We start from the raw sequence: 19,138 nt of genomic DNA on the forward strand, positions 1-19,138 counted from the left end.
ATTAATTATGCAGACTTGCGTTAAGGCATTTTATAATGGAAATTAACTACCAATTATCTAGGCATTTTATCAGTTGATAAATTATTGGTATTTAGAGAGAGTTACGGTGTTTTCTTTCGAATATGTCAGCTCTGTTTATGTACCATTTGCAATAATTGCTGCCATGGGAAGTGCTCTTAAGCATAACAGAAACAAAATACGTGTTTTAATGAATACAATTTGCAAAAGCAGCATTCATACCATCCACATCTTAGCTGCGAAAATATATATGTATGTAGCGTAAGTTATAAACGCCGATAAAATCATGGTAACATAAAGTTTAAGTACTAAAATATAAGAATTAATCTCTATATCTGTCTTTTCTGGTGACGTAAAAGGAAATCCCGAAGTATGTATTTTTATGCCCCGACGGTGTACATTCTAAAATTGGCGAAAGAAGAAATGTAGTGCGTATGTGTATGTAGATGAATTACATACAGTCTGAATCACTTTTCAGTGACAAGAAATCCCTTAATTTCAGTTTTATGTATGGCAAATTGCTAGTCATATTATGAATAATATTTTAAAATGTTATTCAATGTTAGCGCCGCAGGGTTGCTTCCCTAAAGCCCCGATCCCACTGTCACGGTTTGGTCTCCCGGTTTATCCCGGTTCAGTGGTCCGGGATAAGCCTTGTTGAACCGGCGTACAACCTTGACGACTCCGTGAACGTCCGGGAAGATCCTTGATAAACCTTGTCGAACCGGCAAACGGCCCCGGTTGTTTTAAAATGTTTAATACAACCGGGAATCACCGGGAACGATGGCCAAAACCGGAATATTCCGTGCAACATCGGCGCAATGCCGGCATTTCCGTGGTAACACCGGATATCCACCGTGTGTCTACCGTGATATTCCGTAGTAATCCGGGGTCACTTGCAATCACTTTATATACGGTAGAGCTGCGGCGAATTCCAGCCCCGGGACGGCATGGCGCAGGCAAAGCACGGTATGGCTCCGTCTTGTACGGATGGGTTAGGGAAAGTTACGGTAAGCCCGGGTTTATTCGCCGATTAACTCCCGATTTCCGATTTTAGCCGGAAAAAGCCGGCAAACCATCGGATGAGTCCGGTAGAACCCCGTTTCTCAACGGACTGTCCGGGTTTAACCAGGTGTGTGCCGGCTTATTCCGGCCACACGACGGTGACAGAAGGTGAGGTCACGGATCTACGACGGTAACAGACGGTGAAGTTGCGGTGACATAAGGTAATATGATAATATAGTATATAAAAACATAAAAATGTGAAAATCCTATTTGGAGAGGGAGGTTTTTGATTTCCAGCAGAATCTTCGTCCGTTGGGCTCTGTGTTGGCTACACGGTAGAGCCGTCTTCAACTTACCTTTCCACTGGTGGCAATTTTCTGGCAGGTTTCTTGGTCTTTGACATGATGTTTGGCTTCAAGTGACTACAAAATAACTTTTGCGGATCGACGTGCGTCCTGTTTTATATGCTACCGAGTAAGCACCGGTAGGCGCCGATGTGTCACCGGATCACAGCCGGGCTATGACGGAATGCTACCTGCGGTCATCGGGGTACTACCGGCTACGACCCGGGTCACTCGGGATTACACCGGGATCAATTGGGCTTACGCCGGACAATCACCGTGGATATCCGGTGTCAGACTTGGACTATACCGGGGTCAAAGTGTAGATTTTGCTTCATTATCGGGGATTTACCGGGACACGGTCGGGAATATGAGATCCGACTTACATTTTTGCAAAAACAAAATGTCACGGTTCGTCTAGGTACACCGGCTAATGTTTACCGGAAGGAACCGGGGCCGTCACCGGGAATGTGAGATCGGGGCTTAACATCCATCCTGCTTCAGTCTGTCCGCAACAGGATGGCGATAAAAGTAATTTCACTGCTGTCATGCAAACCACAAATACCACCCCGTCCCCGCAAAAATGGCATAAATTGCAGCCAGTACTTGCACTGACCGCAGGTGCCATTCTGAAAGATCTGTAGACCCGATTTAGTAGCATGCACGTGTGATGCGCCACCATTTAAGCAGGTGGTTCTATTCTTTATTCTTAATTCTCTTCTGATTTAAGTTATTTTATAAGTGATCGTAAACTTAATCGACATTTAAAGGGCTAGGTGTTACTTTTACTTTTAAACAAACGCGGGATGTCAATACAGACGTGTATCAAGCAAGTAATTTTAATTGCAAGTTGAAGTACGATGAAACATAACATTTTAAACAAAGATTTAACAACTTCATAAGTCTCCAACCCTCCTTAGGCAAATGCTACGGGATGACCAGTCCTAGAACTGTTTTCTTAAGGCTGAGGAAGCTATTAGTACAATTTTGCTCGTCTTCGGTATGCTTCGGCCAGGGAGCGAACCCAAGACATCACAATTAAGGAGGGTGCTGTACCACTAGGCTACTGATGCGGTTGTTTGTTTATGTTGAACCCGAAAGAGCATATTATAAACAAAATCAATAGTGCGCGAAGTATCTCCTTATTTGTACACGTTTTACCGGCGTTTGTTTATGTCAAAAATCGGCAAAAACAAAGGTCTTTTTACAAGAATCACTCTTAATGTTTGAATTTTGTTACATATTGATAGCAGTACTTGAAAAGTAACTTATTTTAGTATTAATCACACAGGTTACTGCAAAGTACCAAGTTTTATTCTCATCTAATACAGAATTCAGAAGTCAGACGCAGATTAACGTAAAAAGCCCTCAGCTGCTATACAAGCGCATGGATTTAGTGTTATGGATAAGTACTATAGAAAGACCAGTCCTTGTTACGTCATGACTCGAGATCGCCTTTCTACAGTTCTGAGTGTCCTGGAATAAAGTCATACACCGAGAGCTGTTTCAGAATCCATATCAATCTGACAATTTCATGAACTTTAACTAATAATCAGGTCCTTAAATCTTTGCATTAATTAATCATCAAAACAAAAATAATTACGTTAGTAATGTGCAGTGCCTTCAAATGTAACGTAATTAATTTAAAGTTCTGACTTTAGGCTAATTTGTCACGGCATTGTGCATAACGTCAATTTGAAATAGAAGGCAAATTCGACGGATATGATTACTTTTCCACTAGTAATTTAAATCAGTGACGAAATGAAATTTCGACGGACTTCGATTTCACCTACTAGTAGTTTTAATATTTGTTATTTAAAAAAAGGACATATTTATACAAAGTGTATATAATCAAGTATTCTTTGTCAGGTATGTGAGACCATTATGTATTTCGTTGCTCCCACCACAAGACGTTTTAATATGGGAATAAATTAAATTGGTCCAATGGTCTGGAATTCTGGAATATGGCTTTCTGTGCTTTTACCTTGGAAGTTTGATCTTTAAAACGTCGTTATTAAATCCAAATTATCGAGGAAACGTTAATGTATTTTCTCAGTCAAACAACATTTTTGGCCTAAAGCTGGGACTAAGGTTAGATTGGTTAGGTATGCAACTGAACTTCGGATAAAACTTCACCTGGCAGCAAATCTAATTATGTTTTGTGGGGGTTGCGGGTGGAGGGGGGGCGGTTAACGTCGCACCGACACAATTATAGCTCATATGGCGACTTTTCAGCTTTGGTGGTGGATGAAGACCGCAGGTGCCCCTCCGTGCATTATTTCATCACGAGCGGGCACCTGGGAAGAACCACCGACCTTCCGTAAGCCAGCTGGATGGCTTCCTCACATGAAAATTTCAACGCCCCGAGTGAATATCGAACCCACATCGGTGAGGGCAGGTGATTTGAAGTCAGCGACCTTATCCACTCGGCCACGGAGGCCCCAAGTATTATAAAGATCTCAAGTACAGTACATAAGGTTAATTTTAGTTCCTCTTCTAATAATGTTAGGGTATTGAATTAAAAAAAAAACAAATAGGTATGTGTATTTACAATATACATTCTAGTGTAACTATTGTTTAAGACAGACACGTACCTAGTTTTTAAGCATAATTGTGAGTAACACGAATTAATAAATGCTTTAAATGATTTTAAATCAGAATCTAGGATGAAAAGAACATTAGATTACTGTTTTTATAAATTAAAGTAAAAGTCCCGACTGGAGCCTCGAACTTACATATTTGTTTACTCCCTTAGGCTAATAGATTTGAAATAAATTTAGATTTATAAGGCAGTTGCCTAATATTCTCTTTTTAAAGGCTAGTGGATTTATTTTTAATTTCTCCTGGGTTTAACATCACAATAGAAGAATTACACTAGTAGGTGGGGTATTTTGATGATGGAAAAATGCCCCAGATGCCCCAGTGGACTTTCTTTTAGGCAGGAGGAGACACCTGAGTATAACCGCCGACATTCCGTTAGTCAGTTTGATGTATTTATACATCCAACCAATAATCGTGAGGAAAAAGTTTTCGGCGATTTTAACTCTAACACTAATCAGTGTTGACATGGCATGTCCAACCAAAACTTGTACTCTAAATTGTTTTCTTCATTTTATAAGTCAAACGTACGTAACAAAAGCTAATGCCTATCAACGGAAATCTACTTATTTGAATAATTATCCAGTAATAAGCACTTGACATTTATTGTTCTGTGATTAGTAAATTCCATTGCAACAGTTGACGTGTGTCATAAAACATTTAGCTATGAGCTATTGCAGTACATATTTCACATTTAGCGTTCGGTATTTTGCATTACATGACTAAATCGTTTTCCATATTCTGAAAATATCAACATCTTTCTCTGCGTTCTATTTATTACACGTCAACTGGTTTAGTTTAGCGCTTGATATTATTTGGAAATAAAATTTTAGCCCATTCCTCCTCTTCTAAGCTCCTCTAAATTCAATGTAACAGGTGACAAAAGAATCGTTATTTTTTTCCTTCATATAAATGCTCATTATCTACCTACTATAATGCTCATTATCTACCTACTATACGATCTAATTCGGCTGAAACGCAAATAAAATAACACAAATTTTGTGCGTAAGGTAAAACTGAATAGAGAATAAGTTCCCTTCGAAACATAGAACTCAACTATGCAATATGATAGAAAAGTCGGTTTGATTGAGCTGTTCTATGAAAGGTAACTTGTAAGCAAATTCGACGAATTGGTATCCCCCGCCGAAAGGATTTGTGGTGAGTAATTGGCAGAAATATATCCGGCAAAAAGTTAAGGATGTTGCTAAGAAGCAAATAATTTCATTTAATTTAGTCGTAATCAATTTAACAGAAAATGAATGTTTTAAGTGTTCATAATGAATGTATGTTATGTTGATCCTGACTAATGAAATTATTTTGAAGGGAATTATGCTTACTGTAATAAGATTAGCTTTTAGAATTAAATGGAATTATTTGAAATGTGAGCTTGAAGTGTAGCTAGAACTAATTTTTATTTGAATAATAATTATATTATAATAATATATATAATAATAAGAAATAATTGTCTTCGAGTAGTTTGGCACCAAGTGTTGCTATTTAACATGAACATTTGAACTTAAAAGAACAGATGAACTTAAGAGAGCACAAACAAGTAGGATTTCTTGAACATGGCTGGCGGCGGGATGGGTGTGGATGTTGAAGGTTTGAACATTTTTTGAAAAAAGGAATGGATTTTTTTTGCGGGGTGGGGGGGATTGGGGTGTGAATGACCGGTTGAGGGTACAAAACTTCACATGTTGATTATAAATACTATAAATACTGAAATACTGATGGAAAATTTAAAAAATCGAAAAAGAAAAAAAAATGGCGGGTGATACAAGATCGGGGGTGGTGGGCATGACTGGGTGGAGTAGCGAGGTGGGGGAACGAATTCATTTAAAGTTTCATAGTTCCAGGTCAAATATTTCACAAGTTATGAAGCAGAAATTGTCATATTTATAGTACTCTATATAGTTAACACAAGAAACTTCTAAGGGCCATAACTCTGATGTTACTTGGGCAATCTGAAATTTGACGGGCCGCATAACCTCATAGTGGTAAACATGTACATGAAGTTTATTCAACTATTCCTAACAACTTCCTAGATATGGCTCCGGACGGACAGACGGACAGCGCCAAAACTATATCCCTCCGACTTTCTTCGGGGGATAATAAACTGTGCATCACCCCTTTGCGCCCAATATTGCCGACTTAAGCGGGACTCTATCACCCTAAAGGATCAGAAGCAACAATAATATTCAGTTTAATACTTGCGTGCCATTTTTATATTACGACTGCCATAAGGCTCTTAAAGACTTATATTGTTTAACTAGAAGACCGTTGAATGCACCAAGCAAAAATAAAACAGATTACATGAATATTGTACTGGTGAAAATCTGCCAAATAATATAAGAGATGTGACAAACATGTCATAAAATTGATAAATCAAGGGCCATAACTCCACTGAAAATCATCGATCAAGAAAATGCCTAGACTTACAAAGTCTGTTGAGATCAAGTTATCTGTAATAGTTTATTCTTTCTTCATACTGACGTTGATATTTTCTAAGAAAACTATTTTCTCTCTAGGCTCATCTCAACGTTAGAGTCAGAGGTTAGAGATATTGTAATTTTTTTCAGAAACTTCTATCAAAGAGGGTTTGAGGAGGCGTAAGGGATGTAGCACATTTCATTCTCTTTCATAAACAGACTCAATCAAACCGAGTCTGCTATCATGTTGTTTGTTTCCGTTCTGCGCTTCCAAAGGATCTTTTTACAGATTTTATTAACTATCATAACAGCAGTCTGTGGCTGTGAAAAGTTTCCCCGTACTTGGATGTTGTGTTGTGATACTTTTTGGTCCTTTGGGATCATGGAGTACATTCCTTTTTACTATTATAGAACTCCGTATAGGCCGGTGCTAGGGGGCGTGATGGGTGTTGTATATTTAATATTCTAACACGACCAGCAAATAACCTTCATACATGTAGAGCAGCATGTATCTCGGGTTATTCTGCAATAAACCACTCGCGTGCAATGACGTCATCCAATCCAGGTGCGTAGCACGGTCGTAAAAACTAGTTACCGTTTTTTCTAACACTGTTGATACTAGTATGTCGTGAAAGAATCAAAATAATAAGTTCCCAAGTGTGATTTATCGTAGAATAACCCGAGTTTTTCGTTCTTATAACCAGTCAATTCAATTCAAAAAAGTAATTTTTCCCGATGTTGTTCCTTGTCCAGTTTTGTGTATGGTTTCTGTGTCTTTTTTAAAATATACTTTCAAAGGAATGTACTGAACTAGTCATAATTAAGTTCTTTTTCTTCAAGTTCTTTCCTTTGTCGCAAAAATATTCGACTTGTTTTTACACTTTGACAGTATGTTTCACAATACCAACAAGTGAGTGACTAGATCTAGATGATTTTTAGTTCCTTTACAGTACATATATGTACACGCTATGCAATTATGTATTTCCCATTTTCCATTTTACATGATAGAAGCTTTTTTTGGCCACTCACAGTTTGAAATAATGCCGGTAGCAGAGCTAGATGCACTACCAGAGCAATTTTATGCGGCTCTTCTCTCTAAAACGGGGAAGGAGTATTCAAAGCCCACACTCGTCGCCATCCGTGCTGGTCTTAACAGACACATCACTGCTCTACCATTCTCTAGAAAGCTGTCACTTATGCGTGATCGTTATTTTGTAGAGCCCAACAAGGTCCTGTCTGGTTAAATTAAGACACTGAAAAGAGAAGGAAAAGACATAAGTGAACACAAAGAACCGATCAGTGATAAAGTCTTAGAAATTTTTTACATAAGTGGGATATTTTCTCTTGAAACCCCAGTTTCATTACAGAAAAAGGTCATGTTTGAGAAAATTGCACAGTTGGGCGCAGGGGTAGGGAGGGTTTACAAAATCTGCGAAAAGATTTTTTTGTTATTGCTGTAGATTCTGATGGTGATAGATATGTAAAGATGTCTTATAATGAGGCAGGTAAGACACACCATGGGGTAGCTGCAAAAGAAAATGTGAAACAGCCCCGCATGTATGAACAAAAAGGTAATAAGTGTTGCCCGGTCTTGTCTTTTGAAAAGTACATAAGTAAACTTAATATATATTGTGACCGCTTCTTTCAAAGACCTTTGAACAAGTACCAGAATAGTAGTATTCACCAGTAGGAGTAAACACAATTAACAAGCTGATGCCAAACTTATCAAAGGTAGCTTGCCTCAGTGTTAGGTATACAAACCATTGTATTAGAGCTATGGTGTCTTCTTTACATAAGGCTGGATTTTCTAGCAGTTCAATTATGTCTGTGACTGGGCACAGAAATGTGCAGTCTCTCAGTCATTACATAAAACCAAGTGACCAAGAAAGGAAACAATTAAGTTAACATCTGTCATATGGAAATTCAAATATAAATAAAACAGCAACAAGTTCTCGCCTTGTAAATCCTACTCCATGCATTCAAACATGTCAGAATAATGAGAATAATATTTCTGACATCCAAGTTGCTGTGTCAGAGTTCCAACAAGTCAAAATCAGTTGATGTTAGTCATTCCGGTAATTTGACACAATTTCAGCTTTTCTCTGTTAACATTTCATCAAGTACGATAAATATGTACTGCACTGCCAATCCCTTTGAAAAGTAAGAATCCCGTACTCTTCCCTTTATATGCATAATCCATGTTTATGTTAAAATGTTCAAAAACAATGTTGAATACACAGCGTGTGTAAGCCAGGCATATGTGACGTTTGTGCTATTTTTAGTATCGGCAGTATTACACCGATTGTTCTGTAGAAAAGTATTACATGTTGTATTTGGACACTGATGTATGTAATTTTGTTGAAGAAATAAATGAAATTAGAGACATGATCGAATTGTGTCATTTATTTTGTAATTTACGTGCTAGATATCTAATTTGATGCAAAAGTGCAACTTTCACAGTTTTGTGGGAGGAAACTTCAACAGCCAAATCCTGGGGCGTAGCACGAAGTGTAGTTCAAAGGTTCAAAACATAAAAACTAGTTACCTTTTGTCCTTACTCTGTTGTTTAAAGTATGTCGTGTTAGAATCGAAATAATAAGTTCCCAAGTGTGGTTTATCGTAGAATAGCCTTCATTTTTTGTTCTTATGCGAAAGAATATATCACTCAGGCCTACGGCCTTCGTGATATATTTTTACGCATTAGTACTCAAAACTCGGGTTATTCTACGATAAACCACCTTTGGGAACATATTATTTCTTAAACCTTCAAAACAGACTCAGTTAAACTAATTGAGTCCAGATGCTATTATGTTGACTGGTAGTGATCTATGCCTCAACACGATCTTTTCACAAATTTAATATGCCATAATTACTCATGTGAAGTTTTGAGTAAATCCATTCAGCGGAGACAGGGGAGTTTAGTGGACAAAGTCTGTGACATACGGACTGACAAATAGACGGTTAGCACTGAATCAATATGACAATTTGTCTCCTCCACTATATGAGGGAGGCATGATAACCGTTTCCTATCTCCTATGAGTTGTACAAGATGTTACTTGCAGTATAAATAAGAACACAATTTTCGCATTTTCGACGACCGTGTCCATAAAAAAACTTTTAAGTAAGTGGACAATTCAGTATCTGTGGTCTCCGAAAACATGCGAAAAGTATAACTTAGTACACACTGTGATCGAGTATCTTTTATTTTGTATATTTCTTTGTGCTACAGTTTCGCCTATATACATTATAGCATATTTTGAGTCACATGTTTTTTGTTGTATGTTTTGATCCGGATTGAATTGATGGCTAATTCTACAGTTCCATATTTGCAATTTGGTTTCGAATATTAGTGCATTAATTATAGTTGATTTTGTACAAACATTCCTAATTTCAACAATCGATGATAAATTACCATCTTTCACCAGAACTAATTGAATTTGGCCAGTAGGTAATATATATTTCATCATCAACTATGTCAGAAATTACAACAAAATTTCCAACATTCATTAAACGTTTTTCTGTGTACATTGTGCACTTACGAAAAGTATTGCTTTATAACATGTCCTGTTCCGAAAAAGTATTGTGAATTAACCCATTGTACACATTTTTATACACATTTACAAGACTTCTGCAGCTATGGAAAAGTGACCCGATTTACTTAATATTTTATAATGAGATGAATAGAAACATGCACATATTATGTTAACTGTTGCAGAAAACTGTCATTTCACATTAAAGAAGGCATGAAATGTCGAATTTTTAGGTTCTGTATTTACTGTGGTTTGAAAACAAGTATATCAAGTATTGAATAGAATATCTGGCAAAATGGGTTGAGCATAAGAACCATCCGCCTTGTCAGTTTTCCCTTCATAGTTTAGCAAATTGTGTAATAGGTTTCATTTGTTGTGTACACGTTGTCAAGTCAATATTTTCTTGATTGATTTTTATGACTTATAGACTATTATATTTCTATCCTTGAGTTTTAAAAACTGCCGTATACAGGTATTTATCACATTGTAAAATTTTAGAAATATACATGTATGTTTAGTACGTTTTCGTTCAGCTAAACCTGCCTGTTTTTTCGGCTGTGCTGATGAATGCGCTGGGTTTCATTTGTGGACCATCTTATTAAAAAGAATAATCTTTTTGATATACTGAAAAATTCGTGTTTGTTTCTTTTCGAAAAATATCCGTAATATTAGAAAAAAATTCAGTTCGATGGATATAAAGTGAAGGAAGGTATAGTTTACATTCTGTAACATTTTGAAACTTTAAAAAGCTTTAAATTCCTCCACCCTTTTTACACAAACATCTTTTTCAGCTCGATTTTTACTTGGAGAAATGCGCATAATTCTACTTTAATATTCATGAATTTGCAAGTTAGTTTATTAACATCAAAACTATGCTTATACAAAAGGACAATGTCTCAGCTCCATTTTGATTGATTTGTTGCCAATGATGACCAAGATATGATAAATGTCTGTTCCGAAATTTCTAATCGAGTCTTGGAGGCGGACATCATGCAATATAAATCTGATAACTAGGTAGGTCGTTTATATGTATGTAAGCTCTAAAAATTGTTGTCACTGCCTTCAATATATGTATATATAGTATTGAAGGCAATAACAACAATTTTCAGAGCATCTCGGACTACAGACGCCTACTTGACTTTTAAAACCTTTCACAAAAGTCTGAAAACACACACCTGAAATACAATATTGTGATATTAATATGCCTATATGTATTTAATTACCAACCATCAGCAATGCATGTTTAACATCTAGTACCTATAAAAGCTAATATTTACCAAAGAAATTATTATCAACAGAGTAGAAATTGGACGTTTTCTCGTGGAATCATGTATCAGCACGCCGGTCGCTATATTAAACATCTAGCAAAGCGAAAACAAGGCGTCTTCATTGTTACACAAGATCGTGAACCATGTACCTATGACAGTTTCATATTTATTCTATCATATACATCTTTGTATTTACAAATAATTTGTATGTTACACAAGAAAAAACATAATATAAAGAAATGTGTCCCTTTCAGGCATTTTGTCTTTGTTTCATCAGCAAAATTGAAGAAGGAAGAAGCATCCGATAATGAAGAGAACGCAAAAAAATCTTTTAGAGAAGATGGCAGTTACTTGCGGAGGACAGCTAGGAACACTGGTTAGGATAACTGCCCGCCGTTACATAACTGAAATACTGTTGAAAAACGGCGTTAAACCCAAAACAAATCAACAGAAAATAAAGTATTCATCATCATGTAAGTGTGTTTTGTTTTTTTGGTCAAATTCTGTCGTTTTGGTTTTACATGGAACAAGGTTAAAACATACATTTTATTTAAAACTGAACGTCATATTTAACGTTCTGACGTCACTTTCACATTAATATCGAGTTTAACACTAAACTGATCTCCGCAAATTATACACTATTTTAAATACATTTTTAAATAAAAATAAAATGAGTTAAAAGCAAATCGATGCTTGTTGACTGAATAGAACGATTTACGAAAAGAGTCCGACGGACGAGAAATCACGGTTCATCAAAAATATACCTCAGTGATCGTATTTGAAGGTTTGCAGGGACAAAAATAGTTACAAAATTATACGCATTATAATAAGGAACATGCTGAACTTTTTCTTAAACAAAATGTATAAACGGATATGGAAGGGAATGTCCGCCAGGACATGCATGCTGCTAAATGACATTGCTATGTTATTTACTTACATATGCGTTCTGCAACATTTCAACTGCATTTTAGGGAATCTCCGCCAGGACATGCATGCTGCTAAATGACAAATGCATGTTGCCTTGTGTTATTCGTTTTAAATTAAATGCAACATCCATGCGTCTTTGTGTTACATTCCATCCGTTAGTGGCACACACCCTGCATCTTTCGTCAATGCATGTATGTAAAATGCATATTCTTGCGTGTAAATGGCAAATGCATTCATTCTGTGGCATATTAAAATGTTTTTGTGAACAAGTTCTAAGTGTTTTGTACGCCTTACTTTCTGAAATTGATTAAATCGTTCCTCCATTATATAAAACTAACACATGCATGTTCACATTTAGTTGTTGCCCGTTGTTTTTTGTTTTTGATATGTAGGTCCCTACTTTAAATTCACGGATTCTTAGTATTGCAATAATTGAAATTTATGCAAGGCGAAAACAGTGCTAAGTAAGCACTAAGCAGCACGAAGTTAATCAAATGCGACTTTAATATTTGTAATATGAAATTCGTAGAAAGCTGGGAACCAGAATTTCCGGCAGTTTCCGTAAAATCAGTGAACCATGAACGGTGTTTTAGTACAAAAAAGTACCCAACGAATTTGCCTCCAAAAAACGTTTTGGTCAAAGCTTTCAGTAAATACATAACAGATTCAGGAAGATTTGATTAATGTAAGTTGAACCCATTTAACCCACGGAAACTACCGAACACGTACAATTTGCTGTCGAGCGTGGTCTCCCGTGTATACTAATTTGCGCTAAATTTTTTGCTTTTTGTTGGTTCCCTGTAATGTTGTAATGCACTACCGTGCTTAAAATTTTGTTATACTGCAAGTTTAAATATTTATTAAAGCCATGTGTAATATAAACAAGAACCATTTGATTGCAAACATTACTCATGTTAAATCCAAAAAGCAGTAACAATCAAGTTATGAAAAATTCGGAATATTCACAAGTCACAACTTTGTTAATAGCTCGTTACATTCAGTAGCAACAAAGTCAAATACGCGTAAGAAAACATAGAATACAGTTAGTAATAGCATGAGTATACATTTCAATATTGCAGTAAGCAAACAAAAAGGTTGAACGCACTTGTCAATTACATGCAAGAATAACCGACATTCATGAAAGGACTGTTTTCTTAGCATTAAGAAGCATTAAAGATGAATTTCTTGTAAGGTAAATATAAGAAACTAAAATGCAGTTGCAATGTTGCAGAACGCATATGTAAGTAAATAACATAGCAATGTCATTTAGCAGCATGCATGTCCTGGCGGACATTCCCTTCCATAAACGGAACCCTGTAACTTCAACTTATGCGCATTTCCCCGTAATTATTAACAATTAAAAAACTAACTTTATAATATTTTATTTATTTCATCTTTGTCGACCAAATGTTACTAAGTCATCAGCTGTTTTTTTTTTTTTTTTTTTTTTTTTTTTAATATTTTCATTTTTCATTAATTTTTGTTCGTTCGAAAAAAAAAATACAACAGACTTTTTTTACTATAAAATATTTCCAAAATAACATTGTCTTCTGCAAATACATTACATTTCTTATTAAACGGGGTCTTACAAAAATACAGGAATAAGGCAATAAAAGGAGTGTGTACACTCATGGAAAAGACACATTTATAAGAAAAATCTTTTTTAATAAACTTTTTTTTTTAATCTATGGATAAATGGTGTTGCTAAAAAAATGGAAACACAATTCGACAGGCAACATGAAAACGGAACGTATAAAATGTTAGAAGTATTTACGTACACAACCTTAAAACAAGCTCTTTCGGGTTAGAACAAATTATAGGTAACCAATCGCAAGACAGTATACATATGCCGCAATCTTACTAAAGTTCTTGATCTTCTAAACGAAGATCTGAAGATGACCAATTCACATTCATCTTTCTGTATATTTGGATTTCCGAAATTGCTATTAATGTTAATCTTTAAGGCATAATACAAGGCCTTGTAATAAAATCTATAAAGAACCTTTAGAAGCATAGAATGCAAACAAGCAGAATAATAGCACACTCGGTTTGATTGAGTCTGTTCATGAGAGGTAATGAAATGATCCCCAAAAAACAGGAAATATAACACCACTGACACATATTTAAGTCTACTGAAAGATCAAAAGATGTTTAAAGTATCCGCTCTTCTTTGTCGGCCTGCAGTAATGTGGAAACATTTGAATTTAAATGATGAAAGGTTCATTCGATACCAGTACCAAGTTGAGCTAAAACTTTCGAGCGGTTCTTGACAATGATTTGTGAAAAACGTGTTTGTTTTTTTTTTCTTTCAGAATGCTATAGATCAAGTTCGATAAATATAAATTAAGAACATCACAAGCAGAATCGAATAATTATATATTTCAAGCTCTGGTCGAGAAAAAAGAGTTGATAAGAACAATTTGAACAAACTTGAAGTATGTTACAAACAAAGTTTACTTAACGATCCATCAGGTAGTTGATGATAATAAATTGTTTTGAGTTTTCTTTTTCTTATAGGTCTGCGGTCCTGAAAAGGGATCAGTCATAAAACATTTGAAAAAATATTTGAAAGGGGTCTTTAATTTCTAGTATAAAGATTGGAGGTTAAAAAGTAGTTCGATACTTAATTTATTAATTTTTAAAACTAGAACATTCCCTTGTTATAAAACGTTAAAAGATTTCTCATTATGTACAATGGATTCACTAATGCCAGCAACTTTAAAATCGAACCAGTAATTAGGTTTATTGATTGATTGTCCGCTTCTAAATAGTCTGAAATAGAAATCTAAAGGATTCGCTTTTCATCAATGTTTTCATTAATTGAGGCCTGTTTTCATTGGACCTGTAGTTCTACGTAAACAAGCTTTAAATATTTGATCAATTGATTTGTCTGAATTCACAACGACAATTCGTGAGCTCTGCTAATGAATTAAAGCTGGATTTGTACGAGAGTAATGTAACATATCTGTAAGGATGGGTTTGAAATTGGTCAAAAATATTTCTCATTTAATTGTTAAGGTAACATTGGGAAGTCTCTACTAACCATTATGTAATTCAGTAATGGAGAACATAACTTGCATTTATGAAATTCTATCTGAGCATTTATTACTACCTACGTGTGTTTCTTATATTTTTACTCTCTCTTTTTTCATAATTATTTATAAAAACATTTAAGTGTTATTTTTTCTTTACGTTTAACAGGAGTAATTTCTATTTTCAGACTGCAGACAGAAGAATCGAAATATAATTGAAAACATACAGGCATACAAGAGATAGATTGTTCAAAAGCTAATCATGGATCACAAACTGGTATTGGTATACATATTGTTTCTTCGACTTGAATATATCCGTTGCGCTAATATTACTCAGGTCGAAACTTTATACACTAACTTATTCCAGAAGTACAACAGGAAACTATTTCCATTGATAAACCATAATGATACTGTAAACGTAAGTTGTACAGTGGGAATTGTTAGTATGAATAATTTTGATGAACTTTCTGGAGAAATCGAGCTTACTATGTTATTCTATATGCAATGGGTTGATGAAAGGCTGACGTGGACACCGTCCGAATCCGGCGGTAAATCAACACTGCTAGTTCCCCCGGAAGATGTTTGGCGCCCACAGCTCTACTTGCTACAGTCGTTTGACAGAATTCAAGATATAAGTAATGAGTCAATGATGGTTCGATTATCCTCAAGTGGCCTAGTAATATGGAACCCGGGAAGCGTATTAAAAATTGTATGCTCAGTGGACGTAACATATTTTCCTTTCGATACCCAGACATGTGACGTAACTGTTTCTGGGTGGGCGTACACAGCAGACGAAGTAATGTACTACACCACATCTAGTACGGTATTTCAAGATTATTTCAGTTCAAACAGTCAATGGACGCTTGAGTCTGCATCAGTAATAAATTATACGGATATTATACCATCATTTCCTCCATCAATAAACATTGCACTTAAATTGAAAAGAAGAAGTGATTTCTTTGTGGTCTACATTATTTTTCCAATGGTTTTCCTCGGCTCCATAAATAACCTCGTGTTCGTTATGCCTGCGAGTTCTGGCGAGAGAACGTCAGTAGCTATTACCACATATCTGTCTTTTATCGTCTTTATGCAGATGATAAATGACACGGTTCCTGAAAGTTCTGCTCCTATGGCTTACATTTATTACTATATATTGTTCCTGCTGGTATATAGTTCAGCCATTCTGTTTTTGTGTATAGTTTCATTACGTATTCAAGACAAGGAGGATCCAGTTCCGTCAGCTGTGAAAAAGGTAGTATTCTTGCTTCGCTTTTTGTGTTTTAAACGGAAAAAGAAATCAATCGTTATGCCCGAGAGGAAATTTTCTAACGTTTCAATACAAGCTGAAGTCAAAAACAACAACTTCAATGAAAACATGGAAAATTATAAGGAAGCCGACAGTCCTACAGTGACGTGGAAAATAGTGGGAAAAACATTCGACAAGTACTGCTTTACTGCTTTGTTTATAACATTTTTGGTGATGACAACTCAAACGTTCACAAAATTATACACTAATCAGGGCTTCTAACTTTAAGCAACATTTAAGTATCAATTCTATAGTGTAATTTATTGCTAAATTATAAAATCTTTTCTTCCTCATGAGTTTATGAACTGGATTACAGCTGTTCAATAATATTTGCATATTTTAGCAAGATCACATACCTGAAAACAAATACTTTTTTTCAGCATTTGCTCAAGTAAGAGAGAAAAATGATCTATTTGACGGCATGAACACACTATATTCAAAAGACTTCTACTGAAATATTAAAAATACTCCATAAAGTATACTAAACTTCTCTCAATATCCTTAACCCTGTGCTTTATGGAATTTTCATAAACACTTTCAGAGCCCTACATCTAGAATTTTAATGCATTTTAAATGAATTCAGAGTAGTGCAATTTATAAGGTAAATCAGCAAATATATTGCCTTCAGTCATCTAAGAATGTATAAAGTGAATAGGGACAAGAAAAACAATATTATGACAATAGTATAACAAAATGAAAACCATGTATACTTTTAGAAACTGTAAAGACCTTCTTTCAAACGTATGTACAACACATGTTTACTATTTGTTGACACAATATTGCATACATTTATTCAGTGCTGCTAACCACTTTAAAGTATTCCTAGCACAGCACATTCATGAAGTGTTATCAATACAGAAGAGCCTCGCAGAAATACATCTATTCATGAATAACAGGACTTAATATAGAATATATGCAAAAGTTCCAACTTAATCAGCATAGAGATTAACTGAAATATGATAAATCAATAAGAACAACATTAAAAGATTGAAATACTAATTGATTTTTTTTTTGTATTTATTCCATCTACGTAGGCATACTAAAGGCTTTTCGCAAATATATTTGTTTTCATTGAGTGATAACAGTTACACACTATACTCATTAAAACTACATTGTTAGAATAAGCTGCAATAGAAACATTTCAAAACATTACCGATCCGGCTTTTAAAGTGATTAGAAACAGGAACAGAACGGCATTTTATTAAACAGATTGCGTCGTTACACAGACAGTTAATAGAGGATAAACAACAGTATCAACCATTTAACAGAGGCATAGCAGGTTTGGAATATCAAGCTAGATTTGTTATAACAGCATGTTTCGTATTTTTTACATAATAGACCTTTGGTAAAAATACCCTTTAATGTATTTATCCCTTCGGTTTTCATTACATGGACACTTACATTATAAGGGAAAATCGTCGTTTGAATCAAACAAATACAATGTAAGAAGTATCTTTCAGTTCTATGTATAATATTTCGTGAATAACGATCAGTCTGTATTCTAAGGAAATGCTCTTGTGTAATATATTCTAACATTCAAAGAACAAATGGTAATACATCAAAATATGATTCATAATGTAAGGTTTGCTTAAAATGTTTGAATTAATAAAGTACTGCTATGTTAGCTACAACAACATTCCATTTTTGTGTTAAACAAGCAATGACACGTTGCTTAAAGTTGTTTGGGAATAAATGTAACAATTCTTTTTCGGCGACGCCGTCTAAATTCGTTTTCGTTTTCCTATGCCACGTGACTTCAGTTTGCCAATCAAACTACTTGATAACGCATTATAGATAATTTATCAAAACGGAAGATTTATGCAACACTCTGCCTGATTGGACGAGAGTGTCAATTTCTTTCACTCTGTTGACTGTGCTACGCTGAGTGAAATGTAGACAAAGCGTTTATCCTAAACGACGCTGCTCACAGTTTTAAAGCCAACTTTGGCTCAATATATTTAGCAAGAATATTGATATATCTCAAAATAATAAGTAAGTTTAATAAATATGATAAAAACCTGTTCAAATACCAACATATATCAAATTAAAGAAAGAGCTGAATACGGTCTGCGTATCACATGAATAAGGGTGTGTTAAGAGTCTTTTATGTAGAGAAGTGCTTTTTAAAAGATTTTCCTTGTTACAATTGTCGTCTGTATATGAAAAGGTTTCTTGCTTTTGTGACTTATTCAGTTTGCATATTAAAATGAGTACTTGTTTGCTTTGATATATTTGTTACAAATTATTTAACTGATTAACTTATTATATATGAATATTTTTTTAGTATTGTATGCAAGTCTTGAACTCAGTTGAAATCTGTTTCATTATATATATGCTATATAATGACTGAATCTCATTTTACATTGAAATGAAGGTACGTTGCATACAGTTTATCTATGTGATATAACTACGGTCAAACTTTGCTTATGCGGTCAAAATTTGCTTATGAAACAGAAATATTGAAATAATAACAATTGTATGTTTTGCTTGACCTTCACTTTTTATAGGTGTGACGTCATTGTCCAAAGATTCACGAATAGCGATTATGCATTTGTTAAAGCGGGATCAGTTGGTCTATTTTAGAAATAGATAAAAATAATAAATAAAAAAATCCTTTAATTGATTTTTTCTCATGTATTCTAATCAAACTTGATTTGTAGCATCTTTATTAGGCCCGCAGCCAA

General features: G+C 35.0%; 1 protein-coding gene across 1 annotated transcript; it reads left to right on the top strand.

Moving 5' to 3' along the window:
• Positions 1-15,018: 15,018 nt before the first annotated feature.
• Positions 15,019-18,676, top strand: LOC123562633 (neuronal acetylcholine receptor subunit beta-3-like). The gene is made up of 2 exons (XM_045355255.2): positions 15,019-15,083; positions 15,337-18,676. The coding sequence occupies exon 2, from the start codon at positions 15,411-15,413 to the stop codon at positions 16,674-16,676; it is 1,266 nt and encodes a 421-aa protein (XP_045211190.2). The 5' UTR covers positions 15,019-15,083; positions 15,337-15,410; the 3' UTR covers positions 16,677-18,676.
• Positions 18,677-19,138: the final 462 nt, after the last annotated feature.

Source organism: Mercenaria mercenaria, chromosome 2 (genome assembly GCF_021730395.1).
Source record: "Mercenaria mercenaria strain notata chromosome 2, MADL_Memer_1, whole genome shotgun sequence".
Classification (NCBI taxonomy): Eukaryota; Metazoa; Mollusca; class Bivalvia; order Venerida; family Veneridae; genus Mercenaria; species Mercenaria mercenaria.